Source organism: Leptopilina heterotoma, unplaced genomic scaffold (genome assembly GCF_015476425.1).
Source record: "Leptopilina heterotoma isolate Lh14 unplaced genomic scaffold, ASM1547642v1 Lhet_52, whole genome shotgun sequence".
Taxonomy (NCBI): Eukaryota; Metazoa; Arthropoda; class Insecta; order Hymenoptera; family Figitidae; genus Leptopilina; species Leptopilina heterotoma.
In genome coordinates, this window is record NW_025111114.1 from 2,016,423 (window position 1) to 2,044,054 (window position 27,632).

Sequence of the window (27,632 nt, forward strand, 5' to 3'; positions counted from 1 at the left end):
AAACCATATCTAATGTTAAATTTTTTTTCGCAGGAACTTCAGGAACAACTACAGACCAAGGAACAAAAGATTGAATACCTCGAGTGCGAGAAGAATTCTATAAAAGAAGAGCTAGAGGACAAAATGCTTGAACTAAATCAATTGAAAGAAGCCTTTCAACAAGCTAGTGTTGAATTTTGTAATACCGATTCGAATGAAGATAAGGAAAAATTGCGTCGTGAATTATTTTCAAAAAGTACTGAATTAAGAGAGAAAAATGAAAGAATTGATCATTTAGAAAAGGAATTACAAGTGAAGACACAAAATTTACAGAAACTTGTTAACACTGAACTTTGGAGTAAAAATAAAGAAATTGCCAAGCTGCATAATCATATGACGAGTTTTCAAATTCAGGATAAATCACGAAGAAGAAGTCTTGATTTTTCAATAGAAAGTGCAACATCACAATTGAGCGCATTAATCAAGGAGCTCAGCGATATTGGAATTTGTGTTAAATTCACCGACGATGTGATACAATTGAATTATGTTAATGGTAGTGAGCCCATCGATGTAAAAATTATGACTGAATATATACAAAAGCTCGTGACGCAAAAGAATGAATTGGAGAAGGAAGTCGATTATTTGAAGTGGCTAAAATTAATTTCCAAGCCCGATATTGCAGCTGAAATTGATGTTTCCGGTTCTGAGACTGAACGAGTTAAGAAATATTGTGATGTTTTGCGTATGCATCTCAAGGTGATTTTCTATTTATTTTTTAATTTATTTTAATTATTTTAATCTCTTTTTTGCTTTCTTTTTCAATTTCAATTTGATTTTTAATTGAATTAAACTAAAATTGAATTGACTAAAAAAAAGTATACATTTTTTTTCAGGAACTTGTGAATTTTATGAAAGAGACACTGAAGTGTACCGATCACACGGCAGCGATTGATGATGAGCACAAAAAACTTGTCCTAGACGTCCTGCTAAGTTCGAAAATTCTCTCGGATAATTTTGCTCTAGCTCTAGAAGAGAATTTAGTGAGGGGAACAATTGACAAATATGATACTCAAAGAGAAAAAATTGATTGTGTTGTGAGAAAAAGTAAATCGGAGAATATTTTGAATCTTTTAAAAAATCAAGGTTCGACGCCCTCGGATTCGGAAGCATTTTCAGAACCAGATCGAGCCGTTTCTTTGGCGAGGATTGGACTACAAGAAACACAACAGAAATCATCGTCGAGACCAAAATTTTCAAAGTACACAAAAACCTTCAGCGACTCGGAGGATTCTTTAGATTATGTCCCGTACCATAAGACTTATCAAAACGATCTCAATGATTTGGATACCGGTAATCATATCCAGGAGTTGAAAGAAACTAATAATTTACTATTCACTGAACTCAGTGCATTGAGGAGCGATTTAATCGCTAAAATTTCGTTTGATAGTGTGAGTATTATTTTTTTAAATAAAAAAACTACTTCTACTACGCTAAAGTAAAAATAAACTCTAGGTAAATATTTTGATCAGCTAATTAATTTCTATTTTGTTCCATTTTCTTTAGACGATCGATGAAAAGTTAGCGCCTTTAATAACAAAATTAGAAAAATCGCAGAAATTCTGTGAAAATTTACAAGGATCTCTCGAGAAAAGAATAAGCGAATGTCAAACGTTGAAGAGAGAAAACAAACAAAACAGTTTACGTAAATCGCAATTAGAGAAGAAACTCACTGAAATTGAAAATATGGCGTTGGAATTGAAAAAGCAGAAAGCTGAATTATTACAAAATAAGGAGAATTCAGAAAGAAAATCGTCAGACATGATTGTGACACTAAACAGGGAAAATGATACGGTATTTAGATAAAATTATTTACATATTAATTTAATTATAATTTAACTAGCAAATGTTACGCGTGCGAAAACTGATATTCAATGTATTATTATGCAAATTACAAAACTTTTTATTTTTAATTATGAAGTTTTGAATAATTTCACACTCAAACTTTAAGAAAAATTCAATTATTTTAATAATTTTAATTAAAATTTAAAAAAAAATCTCCATTATTTTAGAAAAAAATTCAAAGAAATTCTTCAAAAAGAGTTTAATTAGAATTATCAAAAATTTTAACATATTTCTTTGCGAGAATTCAATTATTTTTCTAAATAATAAAATTCTTCGAAGGAATTCTATTATTATCAAATTTTTTGATAAAATTCTTTGCAACAATTCGATGATTTTCAATAAGTTAATTTTAAAAATGGAAATTATTTAAAAAGAAAAATTATTAAAAAAGTTAGGAAACAAAAAAGCAAACAACAAATTAACTTCAAACTGCGAACAGATTACCGGAATACAACGATTATTAATATAGAAGAAGAATATAATTATTTTTTGTAAAAAAATAATTCTGCTTAAAAATGATAATTTTCAACATTTTTCTTTTCGTTTCAGTTGAGAATGAAGATAAAGAGACTAGAGGAAGAGAATGAAGGGGCAAAAGTGACAATTTCGAATCTCACAAAAGAATTGGATCATCTCACACTATTGCACAGTCAAATTCTCGTGGAGAATACAAAATTATCAAATGAAAAACTTCGTCTCGAGCAGGAGGTGCGAAAATCAGAGTGCAGGTACGAGACGACTGTTCGTAATCTCCAGGATAAATTTAATAAGGAAGCAATTGATTTGAATCAAATCAATGAATCACACAGAATGAGAATGCAGGAACTTGAAGCGGCTAATAAAGAACTTAGGCGACATGTTGTTGTCTGTGAAACAAGTGATTCCGCGCCAAGTTCCAGTGGTGTATCATCAGTCCCTACTGAAGCTGCTTTGAAGCAAACCTGTGACGATATTATTCAGGAATATCATTCATACAACGTAAAATCAATACCATTTTATTATTTATCCATTATGTTTTTCATTTTTTACAAAAAATTTCATTTAAATTTTAGTTAATGCTTTCAAAATAATCTTTTGAAGACTGAAAACAAACAAATATTCAATTCCAAAGAATGCTTTCAAAAAATAGGGTAAAATTATTTTAAATTAAATTGCAAAAGGAATTTTGTATTTGAATTTTTGAGTAACAATTTTGAACTATTTTTGTATTCTATATTTTATATTTTTGTATATTTAATTAAAGTGGAATTTTTCAGGGCTCTCAGTATTGGTTACCATTAAGTTATCCCACGTCGATTGGCCGCAGTAAATCGAGTTGCTCGCCGGATCTTGGGATCGAGAGTGACGCGGCAATGACGACGATGAGGCCGTTGAAAGATACACTAAAAATTACAGAGTCCATGACCAATCTTCTTAGCGATGATGAAAACTGCAACAACAATCAGAGGTTACGAGACACAAGAATTGAGAGCCCGCTAGAAATAGAAGGTAACTCAAAAAAGTCCTTGCAAGATACTTAATTCTCTTTCCTTATTTCGTTTCTATTAAATTTCGTTATATTTATAACTTATTGTTGTTATTATTATTATTTAATTTTTCTATTGAAATTCGTTTCATAAATTTAACTCTTAAACAAAATATTTACTTTCTTTTAATTTTTGTTAAAATTCGTTTTCATTATTTAACTAATTCGAATTTTTTTATTCATTTTTAATCAAATATTAAAATTTTTATTTAAATTTGCAATTAATTTATTTTTAAAATTAATTAATTAATTATTTTTACTTAAATTGTTTAAATTCAAAAACTTGTAATTTTAAAAATTCTTATTTTCTAAATTCTAAATTCGGATTCGTTGATTAATAAATTTTATTTTATTCGTTTTTTATAGGTGGGCATAACTATAGTATGTATTACAAATAATTAAATTCGATTAAAAGCTTTTGGCACGCTCTCATTAATTTTCTATATATAATCGCACGTATTCGATGTTAACAGTGCGAATAATTTATTCTAGACATTTAAAATTACAAAATTCATTAGAAGGTGTTTACAAATATTTTAAATTTGAATAATTTTTTAAGAATAAATAAATTCATTGAAATTCAATAATTTCTTTTTATAATTCTAATATTTGTAAACATTCTTGATCATCAAAATTCATATTGAAAATAATAATTCATCGTTCCTAACGCATGTGAATTAGTTAATGAATACAAAATTATAATTTGACACTTATTAACAAACTTCTTTTTTACTTGAAATTCTATCATCATCATTATCATTCTTTTTTTCCTAAACAAATCTCGTTTGGAACGTTGTAATTAATATTCTCTTATTCGTAAACAAGCTTCGCGAAAAATAACCAATAGTTATTCAAAAGAAAAAAATACTGCCAATCGGAAAGTTTTATCAGTATAAAAAAATTATACTAAATAACATTCAAGTTTTGCTCAGGAAATTCATTTTCTTCTATGTCTGCAAATTTCAAACTATTTTAATTAGTTTTTTCGAAATCGCGAATTTCTTTCCATTTGGTAATAATAATAAAAAAAAACAACAAGCAGTATATTAATTTGTCATTGTTTCTATTCAGGTTTGGATGAAATGGAAACGTTGAAGCAGGAAAACGAGGCCTTGAAGAGAAGATTGATGAAAACTCGCAAAGTTTTAGAAGATACTTTCGAGCGTCTCTCAGCATCGAATAAGAGTAAGAAGAATGTCGAAAAAGCAATAACGAAACAATTATTGATGACTAAAAGTATTCTAAAGAAAACCAGAAATTATGAAGAACCTTTTGAAAACTAAGAAACAAAAAGCTCAAAATTTGCCTTAGAAGGTACGTGGTTTTTATTTTTTTGTTTTTCTATTTTTTACCAATAATGTCGTTTTTTGAATTCTCATTTCTTTGAAATATTTATTTTTCAATTTTTAACAAAAAACAATTACTACGTATACAATATTTATTATTGTAGACGTCAATTGTTTACCTGTACAATATTTATTATATATATATATATTGTAATGACTTTATACTCAATAAGAAAGTACTTTTTACTATAAAAAAAATCGTCGACAAAAGTGTTTTTAATGAAAAATTAGAGATTTTTTTCGTTTATGATCTCGAAAATAGTGAGGTAAACTTTGTATTCTACGGTACTTGTACATAATCTACGGTACAGAGTAAATTTACAAGAGTAGTTTTAAACTTTTTTTTACCAAATTTTACGACAATAGTTTTAGTTTTTAATTATTTTAAGAACAAAGATCGGAATCGTATTTTCCGATTTTTGACAGATTTGCATACTTTTTCTGTATATAATTACTATATATCAACGAAATGCATCTGTAAATAGTCCACAAAATAAAAACGCCATCGATTGCCATTTGAAATTTTGCAAACTTTTCTTCAGAAATATGTTTTTCCATTTTCAATTTTCTTTCAATGTTCATAATTCATTTTCATTTCTTTGTTTTATTTTAGTTTTTTATAAAAAAAAATTTTTTTAATTTAGTTTCATTTTTATTTTCTGTTTTTATTTTTTGTTTCTTATTATTCACTCTCATTATAATATAGTCGATGAATAAAAGTATGAATGAATAATGAATGAATAATAGTAAATAAATTAAAAATAACTTTTTAGATTAAAGGCATCGATAGTTTTTTTTTAGGGTTAGGGATTTAATGAGCGGAAAACTCTGATTATGATAAATCTTTATTATCACTTGATGACTAGATAATAACATAAAGATCCGTAATAACTGATTTTTGTCACGTGTGACTTTGTTCCACTTACAATTTATAATATTATACAACCTTAACATTCTCGTTCGATCTATCGCTTTATTCCTCGTTGCTGAGGAAGTTGTTTTAAATAATATTTCTCAATTGCAGTACGCTCTTTATTCTTTACTAGCTAATAATTGAATTTTGAAAGAGTCGAACATTTTTTTACAAGGGAGAATAGTTTTTTACAAATTATCCACGAATTACAATAGAAAATTATTGACGAATGAAAATTGCAAGTAGAAAATTGTTTAGAAAATGAAAAGTTACGAATTTAAATTTAAATTTAAAAATTTAAATTCGAATCTATTTACGATAATAAAAAAAGATTTTTCGAAAAAATTGTGCGTAAATTAAAATTGTGAGGGAAAAATGATTTTCAAACGAAAAATTATTAGAAGGCAAAAAAAAAATGTTTAACGATAATAATTATTTTTTTGCGGTGAAAAGAAAAGGAAAAATATGATTAGAAAACAATTTCTTGTGCGCTGTATTGTAGCGAGACGAAAATTCATTTTTTCATAGTAAACAATTGCTCTTAATTAATATTAATTAACAGTAAACGTTTTTGATTATTCACAAATTTTATGCACTTTTAAAACGATTGTTTTTGAAAAATTTACGGAAGAAGACAGATTATCAAAACGCTCCAGTTTGCAATTTTTTTAAAATTCATTTGATTATTTTCAAATAGTTTTCAGAGATTAAAAATTTGCGTTGTAATGAACGAAGTATGCTGCGATCTTTAAGAGCCACGTGTTAGAATGATAGAATTATTTACAATATGAGAATTTAATTCCTACCTGTTGAAAAAAAAGCATGGTAGATAATTGAGCCTCAATCGAAACAAGATTGAAATAATAATGTCAAATCTTTGAAAAATTTAAAGAAATAAAATAGAAAATAAAATAGATTAAAAATTGGTAAAAAAAAAAGTTTTCTTGATTTTGATCGAGGCTCGAGAACGAAACTACAAGTCTAGGGAGTTTACGTCGATTTTTTTTTCTTGAAGTTTATCGGAAACGAGGAACTTGTACATAAATATATCTATATTACTCGTAATATCAATTATGTGTATCTACGGTAATGAGTGGCGCGTGATTATTAATTAGTTTAAGACAATCGGAGCCGTTTTAATCCGGTGGCATTTTTTTCTCATTTGCATTTTTAAGAGTAAACGGAAGGGACGGCGTCAAATACAGCTTAGAATAACGCCGAAAATAAAAAAAAATCTTTTATACACGATTCCCGCGAAGATTTCATCTATCGATCGGGAGGGAGGTCAATCACTTTTTTTTCACTAAAATAAAAATATATTATATATATTTACTATTCGTAATATAACAAAAAAAAACGAACTTAAAAAAATTATAAATTTTTTTTTTAAGAGACAATTTCTCATTAATATCCAACAGCGATAATATTAAAAAAAATATTAATAGAAAGAAAAAATATATATTTTTTTTAATCTTGAATTTCTCAATTTATTGGAAATTCGAGAATTTCGTAATTTATATTAATTATAAATCGCGTTTTTCATTTGTAAAGAAAAATGCGTTATTCTATACGGTATTCGTGGATTGAGTTTTGGAGGGTTATGTGGCGTAATGAGTATGGTGATGATGAGGATGAGATGGTGGTTCACTGAGCCAAGAGTCCGGCGAGGGTGGAAAATCGGGATAACCAGGGCCTCCGCCTCCACCGCCTCCTCCACCTCCGCTTGATTCATTGCTCAAGTCAGAAGCTGGACCCGGTACCATTCCACCTGGTCCTCCTGAAAAATAATTTTTTTATTAATTAATTCCTCCAATTTGGAGTTTTATTAAAATTCTAATTTTCAATTCGATTTTTTTTCTATTCGTTGAAATCAAATACCAAATTTTGGATAAATTTTAATTTATCTACGAGTATCAATTACAGTGATTTGAATTTAATTAAAATTATTTAGTTAAATATAATTATTCAATTATTATTTAGTTAATTGTAATTATTTAATTATTATTATATAATTATATATAATTATATATATAATTATTATTATATAATTATTCAATTATTATTTAGTTAATTGTAATTATTTAATTGTAATTATTTAATTATTATTATTTAATTCTAATTATTTAACTCTAATTATTTAATTATTATTACCTAATTTTAATTAATTCACTTTCAATTTTTGAAAATTAACTTTTAAAGAATTTTAATTGAAAATTTTGGAAATAATTTAATTCTCAAAAAATTCTAATGAAAAATCTTCAATTGTAAATTTAATAAATATGAATATTATCCGAGGCCTGAATAATAATTATTCAGTCAACTGTAATTAAAATAATGATATAAATTTGAATTGTTTAATTAAAAAATATAAAGTTAATTAAAAAATAATTTGAAGACAAATATTTTTGTTTTCAATTTTGTAAAAGTTTTCTAAATAGAGGCAGTAATTGAAAAATGAAGATTTACCGAGAGTGGTGTAAACAGAAAGCCCAGCATCATGGGGATATTGAAATTGGGGTGGCAAGGACGGCGATCTGGACGTTGAAAGATGATAAGGGGGCGTTGTGGCACCCAGGTAACCACGTGGTGGTCCACTATTACCACCGCTTCCTCCTCCTCCAGGACTCGCACCATCTCCATCCAATCCCATATTCACCACAGTTCCATAACTATCATTGCTCAAGTCTACAATAAAAATATTTTATATTTCCAATTAGAAATTTACTCCAATTTACTGATAATTGTTGATTAATGAGTTTATATTTCAATTTACAGCAAATAAATAATAATAATTATATTAATAATAATATTTTTAATAATTTATTGAATTTTATCTATTTAAATTTATTTTATTGTGATTTAATAATTTTTCTATTATATTTTCTACTATTAAATGATTAAATAATTAAATAATATACTTTCATTAAGTAATTAAATAATTAAAATATTTGCTAATATTAAATAATTTAATTATTAAATTATTTAATATTTATTTACTTAAATATTTACTTAAATATTTTTTATTTTATTTTTATTATTATTTTATATTATTATTATTATTGTCATTACTATCAATAGTTAATAATATTATTATTAATTATTAATTTAATTAATGAAAATAATAATTTATTTAATTAATAATAATATTAATAATTAGTTTTCCTCGTCTCAAAAAGATTGACAAGAATAATTTCTCTTTTCATTATTTAATTATTATCAGTATCATTTAATTTTTATTATTATTACTATTAATATTACTATTTTATTACTATTATTATTATTTTATTATTATTAATATTATTATTATTATTATTTTATTACATTTAATATTATTTTACTATTTTAATTATTATTACTCTCATCTGAAATTTGTTTAAATTATTATTATAACATATTTTTATTTCATGCATTTCCAGGTTAATAATATTTTTCTTACAGATATTTATCATGATTAAAATTTTTATTTATCATAAAGTTTCCCCTTTTTATAGTAAAAAATAATTTATTTTTTGAGAAAAGTTTGAATCAATAATTTAAATTTTGCCGCCATTCAAATATCGATTGCCCCCAACCTTATATCGATTTAGCAGCGCTAACTTCACATTCTTTCCCCCCGGACCGGACTCTCATGGCGAGGGTCGTTTCTTCCGTAATAAAAAGTTGTTAAAATTAATAGAATCGTTGCATTTTTAATGATTAAACTGTAAAAAAAGATTAATTAACTAATTCCGGGCCGATATTGCATATTTTTTTGGAAGAGTAAGTTATTTTTTTTCTATGATTATTCATTAATGACAAATGGCGAAAAGTTAGGTTAGGTCATAATTTGCTCCAAAATTGATGAAAATAAATTGTTTTCAAGTCACTAATTCATGTATTAATTGATTATTTTTGTTCAAAGTAATTGATTTCATGTGAATTAGACGCGGATTTACTAATTAAAGATTAAAATTTGTTTGGAAATATGATTATCGATTTCTTGCTGAGTTGCGACAATTTGCCGCTAGTGGCGCTATTCCCGTCGTGGATTTCATGCGTCAATGGCGTCGATTGTGCAATCAATGGTAGGAAAAAAGTAATCTTAATGAATCCTATTAAAAAGTCACCTAAATACATTAAATTTGTGTCGAAAATTATATTTATACTATTCCGGGGCAATATATCGGATTATTTCGGAAGATTTCGTCACTTTTAAAAGGTAAAATTGACTTTTCGTACATTTGCAAAAAAGTTAGGTTCGAATCAATTTTCGTGACATTTATCGAACAAAATGATTAATTATTTCAAAATAAAAAGTAAATTCGAGTAAAATTATTATTAGGAAGGCAAATTATTAAAAAATTTTTAACTTTTAAGAAAAATTTTGTTGAAAAAATTTGCCATTGTAGTATACAGGTAGTACAGTAGATTATTGATTTTGACAGCAATCTCATTCATCCTTGCAACTATAGTACAGAAAAGGTTTAGTGTTGTTTTAGAAATTTGTTTTATTGTTGAATATTTCAGTTCAAATGTGAAATTTAATAAAAAATTAAAATTTCACTTTCTTGATGAGTCAGAAAAAATTGCTTTGATCTAAAATAGTTTAAATTAAAGTTTTTATTAAAACTTTCGCATTTTTGGTAAAATATTAATAATTTGATTATATTTTTGAGTTTCCTTTTTTTAAATTTATTTTCACAACAATGAATTAAGTAGAATTGAAAAAAAATTCTAATCGATATTTAAATTTGCCACCCTTGTTATCGAAATATCGATCGTTTCGACTTTTCTATCGATCGAAAAGCGCCACCTTCACACTAGGCGCACTTCACTCTGTTCCCGTCTTTCCTAACTAGTGTCGTCGTTGCTCCGAAAAAGTTCATAAAAAGTAATAAAATAAGTTCATTTACAATGCTCAAACTGCAAAAACAGTATAATTATCTAATTCCGGGCCGATATTTTCTACTTTTTTGGATGAGTAAGTTATTTTTTTTATCCGATTGTTCATTAATGGACGATTGCGTAAAGTTAGGTTAGGTCCCAATTTTCTCCAAATTTTCGCTTTAAAGTATCAAATTCCAGTAATAATCAATTATTTTTGTTAAAAATAATTGATTTCGCAATAATTAGAAACGGATTTGAAAAATTTAAGATTAAAATTTTTGCCAATATAATTATCGATTGTTGCTGAGTTTCGCCAATCTGACGCTAGTTGGCGCTTCTCTTGTCCTGACACAGTCTGTACATCGATTTTGCAATCAATAGCAGAAAAAAAGTAATCTTTATGAATCCTATTATAAAAGTTAAATATATAAAAGTTGTGCCAAAAATTATATTTATACTATTCCGGGGCAATATTTACAGTTATTTAGTAAGATTTCGTCATTTTTGAAAGGTAAATGTGACTTTATTGACATTTCGAAAAAAGTTAGGTTAGAATCGACTTTCGTAATATTTGTCAAATGTAAACAATAATTACTTTGAAATAAAAAGTATTTTCGACTAAAATATCATTAGGAAGGCAATTTATTGAAACTTTTTTTGCTGTTAATAAAAAATTATTTTTCAATTGTATTTGTTTGTCAATTGTTTATCAATTATCAAAGTAATTTTTTCGATTATCTATTGTTTTGAAGACTACAATCGTAAAGTATTTTTCTCCTAAAAAGTAATGAAAAATATTCCATAAATTAATATTTTTCATTTTATGAATAATGTCTCAATAAATATTATTTTATATTTATTATTATTGATGTGTAAATACTTTGAAAAAAATTGGAGAAATGTTATAAAAATTTGTATGTTTTTTTTTATTTCGAAAAATAATTTTTTTTCAAGAATTAATTCTTTTTGAATAGAGAAAATAACATTGTTTTTATTTGCCGTGCTTGTTTAGTAAGTTAATTAATCTAATTAAAAGGCAGATAGTAATTTTACAAGGGATGATGAGATAAACATACGGCGAGAGACACGCAAATGGTCGGTAAAAAGAATGGCGTGACTTTCGTCTCGTCCCGGGATCATCTGTTCTGATTTACAGTGTAGATAAGGACACCCCCTAAATATTATATACAGTTTTGTGCCCCTCTTTCATAATATTTACAGGGAGGAGTCAAAATACGATCTCGTAATCTAATTAACTTTAAACAGAAATTAGAATAATTCAATCTTCATTTATATGCATTTTTCTGTTTTTGTTATTTTTTGACACGTTTTAATTTATTTTGAATTATTTTCCATGTATTTTCATTATATTGTTTAAATTTTTTCATTATTGTATTATAATTATCCAATTTTAATTTATTTTATATTTATATGTTTATTTATTTATATTTTTAATTTTTTTCTAAATAAATACATATTTTTTCTAAAAAATATATTATTTTACTATAAAAAATTAAAATATGTTTACAATATATTTTTTAATTTAATATAAATTTTGAATTAAATATATTAGGATTTATTTAGTTATTTATTTATGTTTATACTTGAAAATTGAATATTTTTTGCACCGTTTTTTAAATTTTATTTAGTAATTTATTTATGTTTATACTTGAAAATTGAATTTTTTTTGCAAAGTTTTTAAAATTTTAACTTGTTTTTTATTTAAATTTAAAATTGAATACGTTTTTTTGCCAATTTAAAAATTTTTTTTAAGCAGTTATTTATTTATGTTTATATTTGAAAATTGAATATTTTTTGCAACGTTTTTTAAATTTTGATTTGTTATTTATTTATTTACATTAAAATTAAATATTCTTTTGACAATTTAAAAATTTTATTTAGTTATTTTACTATTAATGTTTATACTTGAAAATTAAATATTTTTTGCAATGTTTTACTATAAAATTGAATATTTTTTCTGAAATTTTAATTTTATTTTGTTGTTATTTATTCACTTTAAAATTGAATATTTCTATCAATTTAAAAATTTTATTTAGTAATTTATTTATGTGTAAACTTGAAAATTGAATTTTTTTGCATAGTTTTTTAAATTTTAACTTGTTTTTTATTTATTTAAAATTGAATACTTTTTTTTGACAATTTTTGAATGTTATTTAAGCAGTTATTTATTTATGTTTACATTTGAAAATTGAATATTTTTTGCAACGTTTTTTAAATTTAAATTTTTATTTATTTATTTACATTAAAATAGAATACTTTTTTTGACAATTTAAAAATTTTATTTAGTTATTTATTTATGTTTATACTTGGAAATTGAATATTTTTTGCAACGTTTTACTTTAAAATTGTATATTTTTTTCAACAATTTAAAATTTTTATTTTGTTCTTTATTTGTTTATTTTAAAATTGAATATTATTTGAACAATTGCAACATTTTATTTTGTTCCTATTTATTTATTTATTTTGTAATTGAAAATTTTTTTTGGCAATTTTTAATTTTCTTTTTTTTGAATATGATTTTTCAGATTATATATGAAGGAGGTTGTATAGTCAGTCTGTAAAATCGAAAGATTTTTTCAGTAGTTCCGGATGTTTTTGGTCAGACGAGAAGCAACCAGACGATTTGGAATACAGATTGTAAGTACCTTTTTCCCCTCAACATTATATGAGTAAGTAATTTCATCAATTGAACACTATTTGGTTATTTTAATTTATTAATTTATATTTTTGCTAATTTAGTCAATTTTTTTCGACTAAATTCAAATTTAATTGAGAATTTAAACAAAATCGAAATTTTTTTACGCTGATTTTAGGAAATTTTTATAGTGATGATTAGTGAAAGAAAAAAAATTGAATATAGAAAATTAGGTGAATTATGATCGTGATTAACTATAATTTTTGAAGACGATGGCCATTTTTAGAGGGTGAAAATTAATGCGACCGCGTTCGTTGCTTTCAATCGGGAGACAGAAAAGTATAATGGCAGTGGTAAATTCGAGCGGTCCGCAATCTTCCTGAAATCTCGGACGCCGGTGCTGGCAGTTAGCCGAGCCATCTCTTGAATATTTGAAGAGATCTTCCTTCCACTACGGCTCCGACTTTAGTGAAACGAATGCGCCATTGTGCCATCGAATTTACCAGCCAAGGAAAAAATTATTTCTCTCCCCAAAAAAAAAGATAAAAAAAAATACGAAAAGAAAGGAAAAACATTTAAAAATTTTCTCAAATGTTTTTCTAATCAGAAAGTTGTCAATTTCTTCTTCTTTCTTTTTTCAAAATTGTATTTAAATATTTTTTTCAACCGTAAGGTTTAAAAAAACTTCTAAATACAATTTTGCTAAAAGATGTAATAGATTTTCGTTTATTAGAAAGATAAACAATATTATAGACAATTTTTCTAAAAAAATAATAATAGAAAAGAAAATATCCAAAAATTGTTTTTTCTAGATAATTAGATTAGGTATCACAAAAAATAGGATTTCGAAAAATTTTTCTTTTTGAAATATTAAAGTTCCTAAAGGGAAAAAAGAATAGAAAATGATTATTGAACTCTGGAAAAGATTAATATATAGAAAAATGTAAATATAGTAAAGTATTGTTACCATGGTGACCGTAGGAAGAATCAAGATCGACTTTGAGTTCATCCTTATCAAGGAGCTTATCGTGCCTTGGAGAATGACCTCCAATTCCGTTTCCTTTTATGCCAGCCCCTCGGAAATAATGCGACCATTTTGTCCTTCCGGCGTCTTTTTTCAGCCGTTTTTCTTTCGCCCTCCTGTAAATAAAAGTAGAAAAATTAATTTTTTTATTGAAAAAGAAAAATTTCTATTGGTTAAATTAATTTTATTATTAGTTAAATTAGTATTATTGTTAGTTTAATTATTTTTATTATATAAATATTAAAAAAATTCAATTATTTTCAAAAGTGGTGGTTTTTTTCTCATAAATTCAATTATGTTCAAAAATTTTTAAAAATTCTCGTCAAAATTTCAATTCTCTTTATAAATAATAAAATTCTTCTCCGAAATTCAATTATTTTCAAAAAATGTAATAAAATTCTTAGGAACATTTCAATTATTTTCAAAAATTATTATTTTATTTCAATTATTTTTAATATGTATCTACTATTTTAATAAAATTTTCCAAACGAATTTTATTGTTTAAACAAAATTTGAATGAAAATTTCACAGGAATTTAATTAATTACTAATTTTTTTATAAATTTTTTCACACCAATCCAATTATTTTAAATATTTTAATGAAGTTTTTCCAAAGAATTCAAACAAATATACACGGAAAAAAAAATCAGCCTAATAATGCATGGAGTCTATTGGTTCGATTTTTACATGAGCCCATTTTGCAAATATCACACAGGAGTTTACTAAAAATGCATGGCTTTTGTGACTTTTGCCACAGCACCATGCGAAAATAGGATGGATTCCAAGCTAATCACGCATGGTAGTGTGCGTGCAATATACACAACAGACGCTCATGTGTTTTTAGCCTAGTATTTTTTTCCGTGTAGAGAATTGAAAAAAAAAGTTCTGAGAAATTCAATTATTTCGAAAAATTTTAATAAAATTCTTTTAAAAATTCTTTACAAGATTTAGATAATAAAATTGCAATTTTAATAAAATTTTCCAATACAATTCAATTATTTTCAATACAATTCTTCTTAAGAATTTAATTATTTTCACAAATAATACATTTTTTCGATGGGAATTCAATTATTTAAAAAAATTTGAATAAAATTCTTCTCTAGAAATCAAGTATTTTCATAAATAATAATATTTTTCTACGGAATTCAATTAGTTTTACAAATAAAATTCTTCACAGGAATTCAATTCTGTAAAAAATTTTTGAATAAAATTCGTAGCAAGAATTCAATTATTTTTATAAATAACAAAACTTATCGCAGAATTTAAATTATGTTTTATACAATTTTAATTAAAATGATGGAAAATTGCATTTATAATTACAATTTTTTTTAAATTCGCCGAAAGAATTCAATTATTTTTAAAAATTTTGATCAAATTCTTTATAAAAATTTAATTTTAAGAAACATTTAATTATTCAATAAATTATTCATTTTTGTATTTGAATAATTGAATTCTCAAAAAATTTTCTAATAAAAATTGATAAAAAAATAAATTTCACTTAAAATTTTTAATTATAATTGAATATTAAATTCAAAAAGTATTTCATAAGGAAATGATTTGCATCAATTCTATTTCTTAATTGCAATTGCTTTAATAAAATTTTAAGTTTTTTAAAAATAATGGAAAAAATTGTTTATAAATTCTATTTGTCAATTACAAATTTTAATTGAAATTAAAATTAAAACTTTCAAAATTTTTAGAAAATAAAGGAATAAATTTTACTCAAAAAAAAAGTTCTGTTACATTATTATTTACGAATTTCTTTTAAATTATTCGAAAACATCGATAACTTCTTTTTTAAATAAATATTTTATTATTATTATTTTTCCATTGGGGTTAAGATTTTTAAAAATTTCAAATTCAAACATTTTTTAAATTAAAAAACTTATAAAAAATTGTTATAAAACATGAATTTTTATATTATAAGAAAATTGTTACTGTAGGTAACTTTTTCAAAATTATTTTCATCATTTTAATTCAATTATTATTTTCTAGAATTTTTAATTATTTTTTTATGAAAATAATGGAATTATTGCGAAGAAATTTATAATAAATTTGTAAATAATTTTAAAAATAATATTTTTTTTAAATAGGTAATTGAATTCTTTTGAAAAATTTTATTAAAATAGTAGATATTAAAACTCATTCAATTGAGGAAAATGTTTAAAAATAATTGAAGTTTTGTAAAGAATTTTATTAAAATGCCTCTAAATAATTGAATTTTCGGGAATAATTTTGTTATTTATTTTTAATAATTGAATTCTTTTGAAGAATTATAAATGTAATTAATTGAATTCTTGGGAAGAATTTTATTAAAATCTAAAAGAATAATTTCATTAAAATTGTTTAAAAAATAATTGATTTCTTTCAAACAATTTTATTAAAATATTTCAAAATAATTGAATTCCTGTGAAAAATTCTAATATTTTTGAAAATAATTGAATTCTTCAAAAGAATTAAAAAAAAACATTTTTTTAAATAATTGATTTTTTCGAATAATTGAAATTAAATTTTTTGAGTAATTTTTGTAAAATTTTATTAAAAATAATTGAAATCCTGCGATGAATTTTATTATTTATGAAAATAATTGAATAGTTGCCAAGAATTTTATTAAAATTTTTAAAAATATTTGAATTCCTGAGAAGAATTTTATTATTTATGAAAATAATTGAATTATTGCGAAAAATTTGATTAAAATGTTTAAAAAAAATTGAATTTCTGTAAAAATTTTGTTATTTTTGAAAATAATTGAATTCTTCATAAGAATTTTTATAAACATTGTTTTAAATAATTAATGTTTTTGAAATATAATAAATATTATTAAAATTTTATTTTAAATAATTGAATTCTTCTGATAAACTTTATTTGTGAAAATAATTGAATTTTTCGATTAATTATAATTTAAAATAGTATTAAAAATAATTGAAATTCTTCGATGAGTTTTATTATATTTTGAAAATAATGGAATTATTGCGAAGAAATTTATAAAGAATTTGTAAATAATTGAATTCATGTGAAATTTTTATTATTTATGAAAATAATTAAATGTTTGCCCTACCATTATCAAAACCAAGAGTTAAAAAGAATGTTTTGAATTTACTGTTTTACATTTTAAATATTTATTTCCTGTTTTTATTTTCCGTCAAAGCAGATTTTTAGAAACGAGAAAAATTACCCGATATGACAAAAAAAAAATTAAAATAAAAATAGTTTTCGTTTTTCTTGGAGTGATAAAAATGAATTATGAAACGTTGTTTATGAATTTCACGAAATAGAGGAATGAGAGAGAGAGCGTGAAAAATTTCATTTTTTTTCTTCCATGAGGATGGTTTTCCACGGCTGGAAATAAATATGAAGTTTTGTTGGATGGAGGATCAAATGTTCTGTTGCATATATATAATATTGATTCTCTTCCTAGTGATAACAGAAAACCCTGTTCATTGGATACCACCCGCCATCTTGTTTGTTTTACAGGATAGATATTATTCGTTCTTTTGTAAAATATACCCACAAAATATATCTTGAAAAAAAGTCGAACGTATGGTTAAAAAAAATCTAAACTTGAAACGTGAAAAATACACACCAAGAAAATTTTATTTAAATCAAATATAAATATAAATATAAATCAAATTTCCTAACTGGAAAAAATTAAATTTTTAGAATTCATAAGAAAATTCTGAATTTTTGTGTCTTTTGAAAATATTAACAAAAGTAAATTCTTTAATTTATTTTTGATTCATAAGCTTTGAAATAACCTCAAATTTTAATACGAAACCTTAAATTTTTTTCTATTTCTGACAATAATTGCACTGAAGAAATGTATTTGATTCCAATAACCAATAAAAAGTAAATATTTAATTGATAATAGTTAAGTTAAAAAAAAAATGAAAAGAATAAAAAAATAATTGATTTAAAGAAGACGTAATGATTATATTTTTATACGTGATTCATTTTGTAAGAAGAAATAAAGTCTTATAAATGCGCTTTCGAATCAAGAATATCATTGTTTGTGCAGAGAAGCCAAAAAAAATATAATTATTGATTTTTGCGCGTGATCGGAATTTTACAATTTTTCTCCAGAGGATTGTTTAGAAATTATTTTTCCTATCTCTTGAATATTCCTAAATTTAGAAAAATGGCGGCAGTCTTGTTTGTTTGGAATATGAAAAATACACTTGTATTTTTAACAAGTTTCTTCTTAAAATTTTCATCTTTGGAAAATAATTTCTTCTCATTGTAATGGGATATTATTTTCTTTACCTATTTTGGAACCAGACTTGAACGACCCGCATGTCGAGTCCTGTGTCTGTTGAAAGTTGTTCACGAACATGCCTTGCTGGTTTTGGACTTTGGTTGTACGCCAATTTTAGGGTTTCCAATTGTTTTGCAGTGATCGTTGTTCGTGGTCTTTTATTCGGTTGATCACCATCGATACTTCCTCCATCGGCCAATTCTGTAATTGAAACAAAAACTTTGTTTTTTTGCTATTTTCTTTTTTTGTAAAAATTGATTTAACAAATGGGTTTCTTGATTTTTGTATTTTTTTAAGGAGAATATTGAAGATGAAAATTGCAAACCTTTGGCCTTGGCTTGTTCGTAATCAGCTTTGCAGACAAGTTTTCTGTCCTCCATGAGGTAAAATTCGTCTCCAGTACCTAGTTGCCTCGAGCACATGGCACAGGAGAAACAGGGAAGGTGATAGACTAATTCTTGGGGCACCTGGCCTTCTTTGGCAACCACGGCTTTGCGTACCATCTGCGAAGGGGCCACACCCGAGCCACATCCAGCGCATTTTGTCCCGAAACGCCTGCCACACCAACAGCACGCAACATCTTCACATTACATTCACACATAATTTCTGATTTAAAGGCAATTTCGATTCTAAGGTGAAGCTTTCATTTTTTTTTCTCAAAAAAACATCCGCTATATACTTTATTTAGATATAGTCAATTTTTCCATTAGTTTCACAAGATAACTTCATCTGCCCAACAAAACTGAAATGTCGCATAACTTTAGAATTTTTACTTGGGTTTGGTTGACAATCATGTTTCTACTTTTAGAAAAATGTAACATGAAAGGAAAATTATATTTTAAGAGAAGAAAAAATTCTTGTTTTAAGTTGAAACATTTTTAATATTTTCAGACTTTACTCATTTTGAGAATAAATTTATAATGATGATTTTTATTAAATTTAGTGAATTTGATGGGGAATTTAAGACGAATTTAATTTAATTATGAATTTAATTTATGTACTGAAATCATTAGCTTTGTTCTGAATTTAAGACAGTGCCATGTTAAATTAAGAACGAACTAAATTCCATGCGTAATTTTTATAATCTGATATTAATAATTCAGGGCTCGAACTAGGTCCTTAAAGTCCGTTTTTTGAAAAAAGGTCTGTAAAGTCTGTAATTTGATTGAGAAAAGACAAAAAGTTCGTAAATTGTCGGATATAATTTGGAGACTTTTAGAGAAATTATAAATGATTGCAGAAATTTAGTTATTTTCAAAAATAATAAAATTCTTCTCCAAAATTCAATTATTATCAAAAATTTTAATAAAATTCTTGGCAAAATTTCAATTATCTTTAGAAATATACTTTATTTACTCTCCCTGCTTATCTTTAGAAATAAATAAATTCTTCTCCGAAATTCAATTATTATAAAACAGTTTAATAAAATTTTTGGCGAAATTTCAATTATCTTTAGAAATAATTAAATTCTTCTCCGAAATTCAATTATTATCAAAAATTTTAATAAAATTCTTGGCGGAATTTCAATTATCTTTATAGAAATAATTAAATTCTTCTCCGAAATTCAATTATTATCAAAAATTTTAATAAAATTCTTGGCGGAATTTCAATTATCTTTATAGAAATAATTAAATTCTTCTCCGAAATTTAATTATTATCAAAAATTTTAATAAAATTCTTGGCAAAATTTCAATTATCTTTATAGCAATAATTAAATTCTTCTCCGAAATTCAATTATCAAAAATTTCAATAAAATTCTTGGCAAAATTTTTAATATTTTCAAAAATTTTTTTGAATTCAATGATTTTTAATATCTACTATTTTAATAAAATTGTCCAAAAGAATTAAATTATTTTTAAAAAATTTAATAAAATTCTACGCAAAATTTTAATTATTTTCATAAAATAATAAAAATTTCACAGGAATTCAATTATTTACAAATTTTTTATAAATTAATTCGCAATTATTCAATTATTTTCATAAATAATAGAATTTTTACACGGATTTAATTATTTTCGTAAATAATAAAATTCTTTTTAGGAATTCAATTATTATTTTCATCAATAATAAAGCTCATTGCAAAATTTCAATTATTTTTAATACAATTTTAATCGAAATCTTCTCAATTTGTAATCATTTTTAAAAATTCTATTAAAAATTGTCAAAAAAAAAAATTGTCAATTGTCAAATTATTTCAAAATATATATATTGATAAAATTCTTTATGAGAATTGAATTTTAAGAAACATTCTATTGTTCAATAAATTATTTATTTTTGTAATTAAATAATTGAATTCTAGTAGAATTTTTGAATAAAAATTGATTTAAAAATGGATTTCAGTTAAAATTTTATATTATAATTGAATATTGAAAGCATTAGAGCGTGGATTTTTAGAAATAATTGAATTTTGAAAGGGTTTCAAAATTAAAATCTTTGAAAATTGTAATTTTTTATATTTGAAACTAACAATTCTGTGGAAATAATTTTTTTTTTAAAAGTTTAATTACCACAGATTTTTTTTTGAAATTATTTCAGGTTTTTATCTTCTAAATATATTTAATACTGAAGAATTTACGAATAATTGAAATTTTGTAAAATTGAATTGTAAACAAATGAATTACAATATTCTCAAAGAACTTTTTCAAAAATTATTAAAAATGATGTATTTATAGAAGAATTTTAATTAAAAACACGAAAAAAAAATTTGATGTTGGAGTAGTTATAAATTATTGCAGAAATTCAATTATTATTTTCAAGAGTAATAATATTCTTCGCAAAAATTAAATATTGTTTAAAAATAATAAAATTCTTCTTAGGGATTCAATTATTTTCACTAATAATAGAACTCATCGCAGAATTTCAATTATTTAAAAATGATTTGATAAAATTCTTTATGGGAAATGAACTTTAAGGCGGTGTCAAAGTGGTTTGTATTTTTGCATTGAGCTTCAATGGGAAAATCGCATCGACTTTGACATCCCCTTAAGAGAAATTCAATTGTTCAATAAATTATTTATTTTTGTATTTAAATAATTGAATTCTAGTAGAATTTTCTAATAAAAATTGATTTAAAAATGAATTTCTGTTAAAATTTTAGTTAATAATTGAATATTTAGAGCAATATAGCGTGAATTTTTCGAAATAATTGAATTTTGAAATTAATTTTTTTTTGTAAAAGTTTAATTGAATTTTTTAAATATTATTTAAAGTTTTCATTTTCTAATATATATTTAATCATAATAATTAAATAATTAAATAAAATCATAATAATAATTGAAATTTTGTAAAATTGAATATTGTTAACAAATGGATTTGAAAGTATTCAAAGAACTTTTACGAAAATTATTAAAAATATTTGATTTAAAGAAGAATTTTAGTTAAAAATTCTTGAAAATAATAATTGAATTGATTGACAATGATTTTATCACTTGGTCATCTTTAATCATTATAAAACACGAAGAAATAATTGTCAACATAAATGAGTAAAAAAAATTTACCGAATTTCAGTTTTGCAAGACAATATATTCATATTTAATTAACAAAAACAAGCCTTATTCTTCGATAGAATATTATTCCAAAAAGATTTAACATTTTGACTAGAATTATATTTTTATTTACGAATGAAGAGAGAATTTTTATTGAAAGTAATAAAAAAATCGATTCGCGAATTAAATAATTACGATAAATACGTAACTGAAGTTTTTCAAAGTGGCTAGTGCGAAAAGAAGATTACTATTGAATATTTTACTTTCTTTCTAATATGTATATTCTTATTTATTATCAATATATTTTTAATATTTTTGTGAAGGAAAAAGAATGTATTCTTTTATATTTAGCAACTTTTGTAAACGTCAGTTACGTAGAAATTGATACTTACTTGAAAAAGTCTTCCTTGCAAAATACGTGACCATTTCGGGCATAACATTTTTCCGAAAGTCTGCTTCCACAATCTCGACACGTGAGGCATCTCGCATGCCAACATCGTTCTAAAACTCTCAGGATAAACCTATCCAAAATTACCTTCTGACAACCACCACATTTTGGTATCGTAGCTGTAACATAAAAATTGAAGAAATTTCTTTAAAAAATAGGCTCGAATTTATTTTTTTAGGAGGTTTTTATTTATTTGTTTTTTTATGTGTTCGTTAAGTTCTGAATGTTTGATTGAAGTGAATTTATTATAAAATTATTTTATAATCGTTTAAATTAGTATGAAGTAGATATTAGTTCTGTTGTAAGTGCTTTTAAACTTTGTTGATTTTATATTTTGTTTAGAAACAATTAAATAGTATGGTTAGAGAGGACAACATTTAAAAATGTTTTTTCAATAAAAAACGATTTATTTGAAGCATTAAATATTAAAAATATGAGGATAGAAATTAGAAAGTTAATTTTTATTATTGAATCAAATTATCGTACGCTCGAAATTTAAATTAGTTAAAAATAACTATTTTGATAGTAAAAATACAAAAAAATAAAAATAAAAACTGAGTAAAATAATTAGTTATTTTTTACTAACTGCTGATGCAGAAAGTCAGATAATTCTTTTTTTTTTTACTAACAATTATAGTTCTTTTTAACTAATTCAGATTTACTCTCTTAATTTGAATCGCAGTTAAAAATCATGATTTTAACTGACAATCAGTGACTAACTTTTTGTTTATGAATCAGTTTAGGAAAGAATCCGATAATTAATTACAATTGCTTTAATAAAATTTAAAGTTTTTTAAAAATAAAGGAAAAAATTGTTTATAAATTCTATTTGTCAATTACAAATTTTAATTGAAATTGAAATTGAAAATTTCAAAATTTCTAGAAAATAAAGGAATACATTTTACTCAAAAAAAAGTTCTGTTACATTTATTTACGAATTTCTTTTAAATTATTCGAAAACATCAATAACTTCTTTTTTAAATAAAAATTTCATTATTATTATATTTCCATAGGAATTAAGATTTTAAAAAATTTCAAATTCAAACATTTTTGAAATTAAACAACTTTAAAAAAATTGTTATAAAACACGAAAAAATCGATCACTCCGAGTCCTCGACTCAGAGCAATCGATATCTTCATGTTTTATAATAATTAAAGATGACCGAGTGATAAAATCATTATTTTCTATTATAAAAAAATTGTTACTGTACGTAACTTCTTCAAAATTATTTTCATCATTTGAATTCAATTTTTATTTTCTAGAATTTTTAATTATATTTTATGAAAATAATTCAATTCCTTAAGAAAAATTTTATTATTTATGAAAATAATGGAATTATTGCGAAGAAATTAATAAAAAATTTGTGAATAATTGAATTCCTGCGAAATTTATATTATTTATAAAAATAATTACATTTTTGCGTAGAATTTTATAAAATTTTGTTTAAATAGGTAATTGAATTCTTTTGAAAAATTTTATTAAAATAGTAGATATTAAAAATCATTCAATTGAGGAAATTTTTTAAAAATAATGGAAATTTTGCAAAGAATTATATTAAAATGCCTCAAAATAATTGAATTTTCGGGAATAATTTTGTTATTTATCGACATAATTGAATTCTTTAGAAGAATTACATATTTATGTAAATAATTGAATTCTTGGGAAGAATTTGATTAAAATCAAAAAGAATAATTGAATTATTTCAAAATAATTTAATTAAAATTGTATTTAAAATAATTGATTTCTTTCAAACAATTTTATTAAAATATTTGAAAATAATTGAATTCCTGTGAAATATTTTAATATTTTTGTAAATAATTGAATTCTTCCAAAGAATTTAAAAAAAACATTTATTTAAATACTTGATTTTATTGAGAAATTGAAATTAAATTTTTAGAATAATTACATTTTTTGAGTAATTCCTGTAAAATTGTATTAAAGATAATTAAAATCCTGCGATGAATTTTATTATTTATGAAACTAATTGAATAGTTGGTAAGAATTTTATTAAAATTTTCAAAAATAATTGAATTCCTGAGAAGAATTTTATTATTTTTGAAAATAATTAAATGTTTGCGTACAATTTTATTAAATTTTTTATTAAATAATAAAAAAATAAAATAATAATAGAAATAATAAATTTTTCAATAAATAATAATCAAACCGATTATTCGATTTATTCGAGTATTTTTTTGCTTTAAAAAATAATTATTACGATTAAAAATTATTTTTGTGTCTCATTGCAAATAAGAAAAACTACAAATAAAATATTTGTCGAAACGTTAAAATTGTGTTTTTATTATTTTAATATTTGACTTGGAGGATTGATAATTTTCTCTATATTTTATGCAAATAAAATAATTTTCATAAAAATATTTTGTTACATTCGACTTTTTTGGAAATTTCATGCGAACTTTTCTTGTGAATTTATGCGACTAAAGCAACTTTTTTTGGGTCTTAAAGTCGATCCGAGCTCTACCATGTCATAATTTCGTATTTTAAAAGAAAAGGCCACATTAAATTTTAAATTCCTTTCGGTAGAAGCGTAAGAAATTTAATTTTCTACATTTTGAATAATTTAAAGTTATATTTGAATACAAATTATACTTTTTTGTCAATAATAAATGATTTAAGTAACATAACCTTAAAATTTATCAAATGTTTCTTATTGACAGAAAATTGTAATTTTTATTTAAATGCAACTGTCAATCGTTTTAAATGTTCAAAATTAATTTCTTCGCCTTTCCACCAAAACGAATTTAAAATCTTAGGGACTGTCCATAAATTACGTAAGACATTTTTTTGGAAAATTTGACCCCCCCTCCCCCTCGTAAGATTTTTTACATACATTAGCGCCATTTTTTCTATTGTTCGTAAGATCTCGCTGACCCCCCCTCCCCCCTAAATGTCTTACGTAATTTATGGACGGCCCCTTAATTTGTCTTTTTCTTTTAAATTACGAAATTATGACATTGGACTAACTTTTGTTTTGACTGTACATCAGATTCTTCCTTAAAAATAACTGATTTTCAGTAAAATCCTATAACTTAAAAAATTAGTTAAACTTGACTAATTGAATCAGTCAAGAAAAATTTACTGAAACATCAATTATTTTTAAGTAATCAGTAGAAATAGTACTATTTGAATTAGTGACTGATTTTTTGCTTCTTAGTTATTTTTAACTGATTGAAATTTTAGAGAGTAGAGAGAGAATAAGTAAATAATAAATTAATTTTTCGAAACTTACAATACAAAATATCGGGAATATTAGGTGGAAGAGTGACTTCGAGAGATGAATGTTCTAGGGGTTGCATCTTGAGATGCGAATCGTGAATATTATTACTAATAATATGCGATTCTGGACTGCTTTGAGGTGGTGTTAAGACATCACCACGACTACGAAACATTCCCTGTAGAGGTAGAACTTCACAGCCAATCATCTTATATAATATTCTATATTCAAAACAAGGCAAAAAATTGAAAACAAAATAATAATCGAATTTCTATATATAACTAATTTTCACTGGGTCCTATTTCACTATTTTTCTATTTACGCAAATCACATTAATCCTCAAATTGACACATCTTTCTTTATTGTCACTTATATCTGTTATCACACAGTGACCTAAAGTTCAAGGAGACAATTTTCTCCACAAGTCCATATTTTCATTATATAAATAACGCACGTTTTCTAATCCATAGACTTGAAAATGTCAGATATAATTTCACTGTTTGTTTTCCGCACGTGTAAAAAAAGTGTTTTCACTTTAGAAAAGAATTTACAATATTTAGACGTGGTTTTTTTTTTCTTGATAATAAGGTGGAAATTTTCATTCGTGAAAATTGAAGTAAAGAAAATAAACAACGGGAAAGAAAGAAAGGAAAAATGATTGTTTATGTTTATAAAGTTGACAGCGTAAAAGCACGCGTGCGACTGATAGATTTTTTGGAGGGGTGATCGTGCGCACGTGACTCTTGGAATAAACGAAGGGTGCGGGTGGGGTAAAGTGATTCACCATTGGTTGGTAAATCCACCCCCGCGTGGGTGCGGATTGGTGGAGGGCTTTTCCGCCCTCACAGTATGGCGTGTGCGTTATCAGGGGGTTGAAAGGGCGAGAGAGTTTCAACCCTCCATAAAGAGAGGAGAGAGAGAGGGGGGGGGGATGTGCAGGTTTCAATGTGAAGAGAGAAAATACTAGGGTGAGAGATGGAGGTAGGCATGAGCAATAGAGAATGAGAGAGATAAAAGAATACCGAAATATCCGTTTTGACGCTTCTGCACCCTTGACTTCGACGCAAAAGTGGGCGCCAGGGGTGACGAAATACTATCCTTTGAAAACGCCAACGCGAAGATCCGAACCCGTTAATATTTTATGGCAGCCTTTGAACAAAACAAGAGAATAAGAGATCCAAGATTTTATCTGTCATCTGGGATTATTTATTTTAGCTTTTTATTTTTTTTTTCCTTTTATTATTATATACATAATTACGCTCGTCAGTTATGAATTTGTTTTTATGTGTGTTGATCTTTCGTTATGTTCTTTTTCATTTGCTAGGCGAGTTTCATAAATAGAAATCGTAATTTTTTCATATTTTATAGAAAAAATAATGTAAAATTGTCTAAAAAGTATTTTTGAAAATGAAAGTAATGGGAAAAATTAACAGGGTTAATTATTTTCAAAAACTTTTTTCAATTCACACGCAGAGAAATGGTTTTTGAAAACCAAGTTAAAAACGCTATTTCACATAGTAAAATATCGAATCATTATGAGATATAATTAAAAAAACTACCAGTTCTAATATTAAGTACTATTTCATGATTAATAGTGCTATTTGTACATCTAATTTCTCGAAAAATGAAATTATTCTTAAAAATTTTATTTAAATTCACCAAAAGAATTTTAATTATAACCTATTTAAAAATTTGTTGATAAAATTCTTTAAATGAGAGTTCAATTTTAAAAAACATTCAATTGTTCAATAAATTATTTATTTTTGTGTTTAAATAATAGAATACTAGTATTCTCGTCAAATTTTCAATTATCTTTAGAAATAATTCAACTCTTCTCCGAAATTCAATTATTTTCAAAAGTTGTAATAAAATTCTTAGCAAAATTTCAATTATTTTCCAAAATTTTCCTTAATCAATGATATTCAATTATTATTATTTTAAATATTTTAATAAAATTGGCCAAAGAAATTCAATTATTGAAAAAGAAATTAATAAAATTCTACG

The 27,632-nt window shown here is 24.1% G+C and overlaps 3 protein-coding genes across 15 annotated transcripts in view; 2 read left to right on the forward strand and 1 right to left on the reverse strand.

The window, feature by feature from the left end:
• LOC122507885 (centrosomin) overlaps positions 1 to 5,274 on the forward strand; it is a 36,865-nt gene extending 31,591 nt beyond the window's left edge. For 3 of the 5 annotated variants that reach the window (XM_043620855.1, XM_043620853.1, XM_043620856.1), the window contains 7 exons: positions 34 to 735; positions 873 to 1,427; positions 1,543 to 1,830; positions 2,431 to 2,859; positions 3,138 to 3,369; positions 3,773 to 3,787; positions 4,478 to 5,274. In XM_043620855.1, the coding sequence (XP_043476790.1) occupies positions 34 to 735; positions 873 to 1,427; positions 1,543 to 1,830; positions 2,431 to 2,859; positions 3,138 to 3,369; positions 3,773 to 3,787; positions 4,478 to 4,689 (2,433 nt within the window). In that variant the 3' untranslated portion in view covers positions 4,690 to 5,274. Of the gene's footprint in view, positions 1 to 33; positions 736 to 872; positions 1,428 to 1,542; positions 1,831 to 2,430; positions 2,860 to 3,137; positions 3,370 to 3,772; positions 3,788 to 4,477 lie in introns of those variants that run through there. The other 2 variants (XM_043620854.1, XM_043620857.1) reach the window with 2 other exon arrangements.
• Positions 5,275 to 6,021: 747 nt separating this feature from the next.
• Positions 6,022 to 27,632, reverse strand: part of LOC122507896 (LIM/homeobox protein Lhx3) — a 112,727-nt gene continuing 91,116 nt past the window's right edge. For 2 of the 5 annotated variants that reach the window (XM_043620885.1, XM_043620889.1), the window contains 6 exons: positions 22,340 to 22,514; positions 18,788 to 19,026; positions 18,471 to 18,663; positions 14,155 to 14,327; positions 8,132 to 8,350; positions 6,022 to 7,442 (listed from right to left, as the gene is read on the reverse strand). In XM_043620885.1, the coding sequence (XP_043476820.1) occupies positions 7,264 to 7,442; positions 8,132 to 8,350; positions 14,155 to 14,327; positions 18,471 to 18,663; positions 18,788 to 19,026; positions 22,340 to 22,514 (1,178 nt within the window). In that variant the 3' untranslated portion in view covers positions 6,022 to 7,263. Of the gene's footprint in view, positions 7,443 to 8,131; positions 8,351 to 14,154; positions 14,328 to 18,470; positions 18,664 to 18,787; positions 19,027 to 22,339; positions 22,515 to 25,643; positions 26,311 to 27,632 lie in introns of those variants that run through there. The other 3 variants (XM_043620890.1, XM_043620886.1, XM_043620891.1) reach the window with 2 other exon arrangements.
• Positions 9,183 to 27,632, forward strand: part of LOC122507893 (aromatic-L-amino-acid decarboxylase-like) — a 186,786-nt gene continuing 168,336 nt past the window's right edge. The window contains exons 1-2 of one of the 5 annotated variants that reach the window (XM_043620876.1): positions 9,183 to 9,424; positions 13,078 to 13,189. The gene's annotated coding sequence lies outside the window, so the exon portion shown is untranslated. Of the gene's footprint in view, positions 9,425 to 9,473; positions 9,864 to 10,373; positions 10,626 to 10,680; positions 11,043 to 13,077; positions 13,190 to 27,632 lie in introns of those variants that run through there. The other 4 variants (XM_043620879.1, XM_043620882.1, XM_043620880.1 and 1 more) reach the window with 4 other exon arrangements.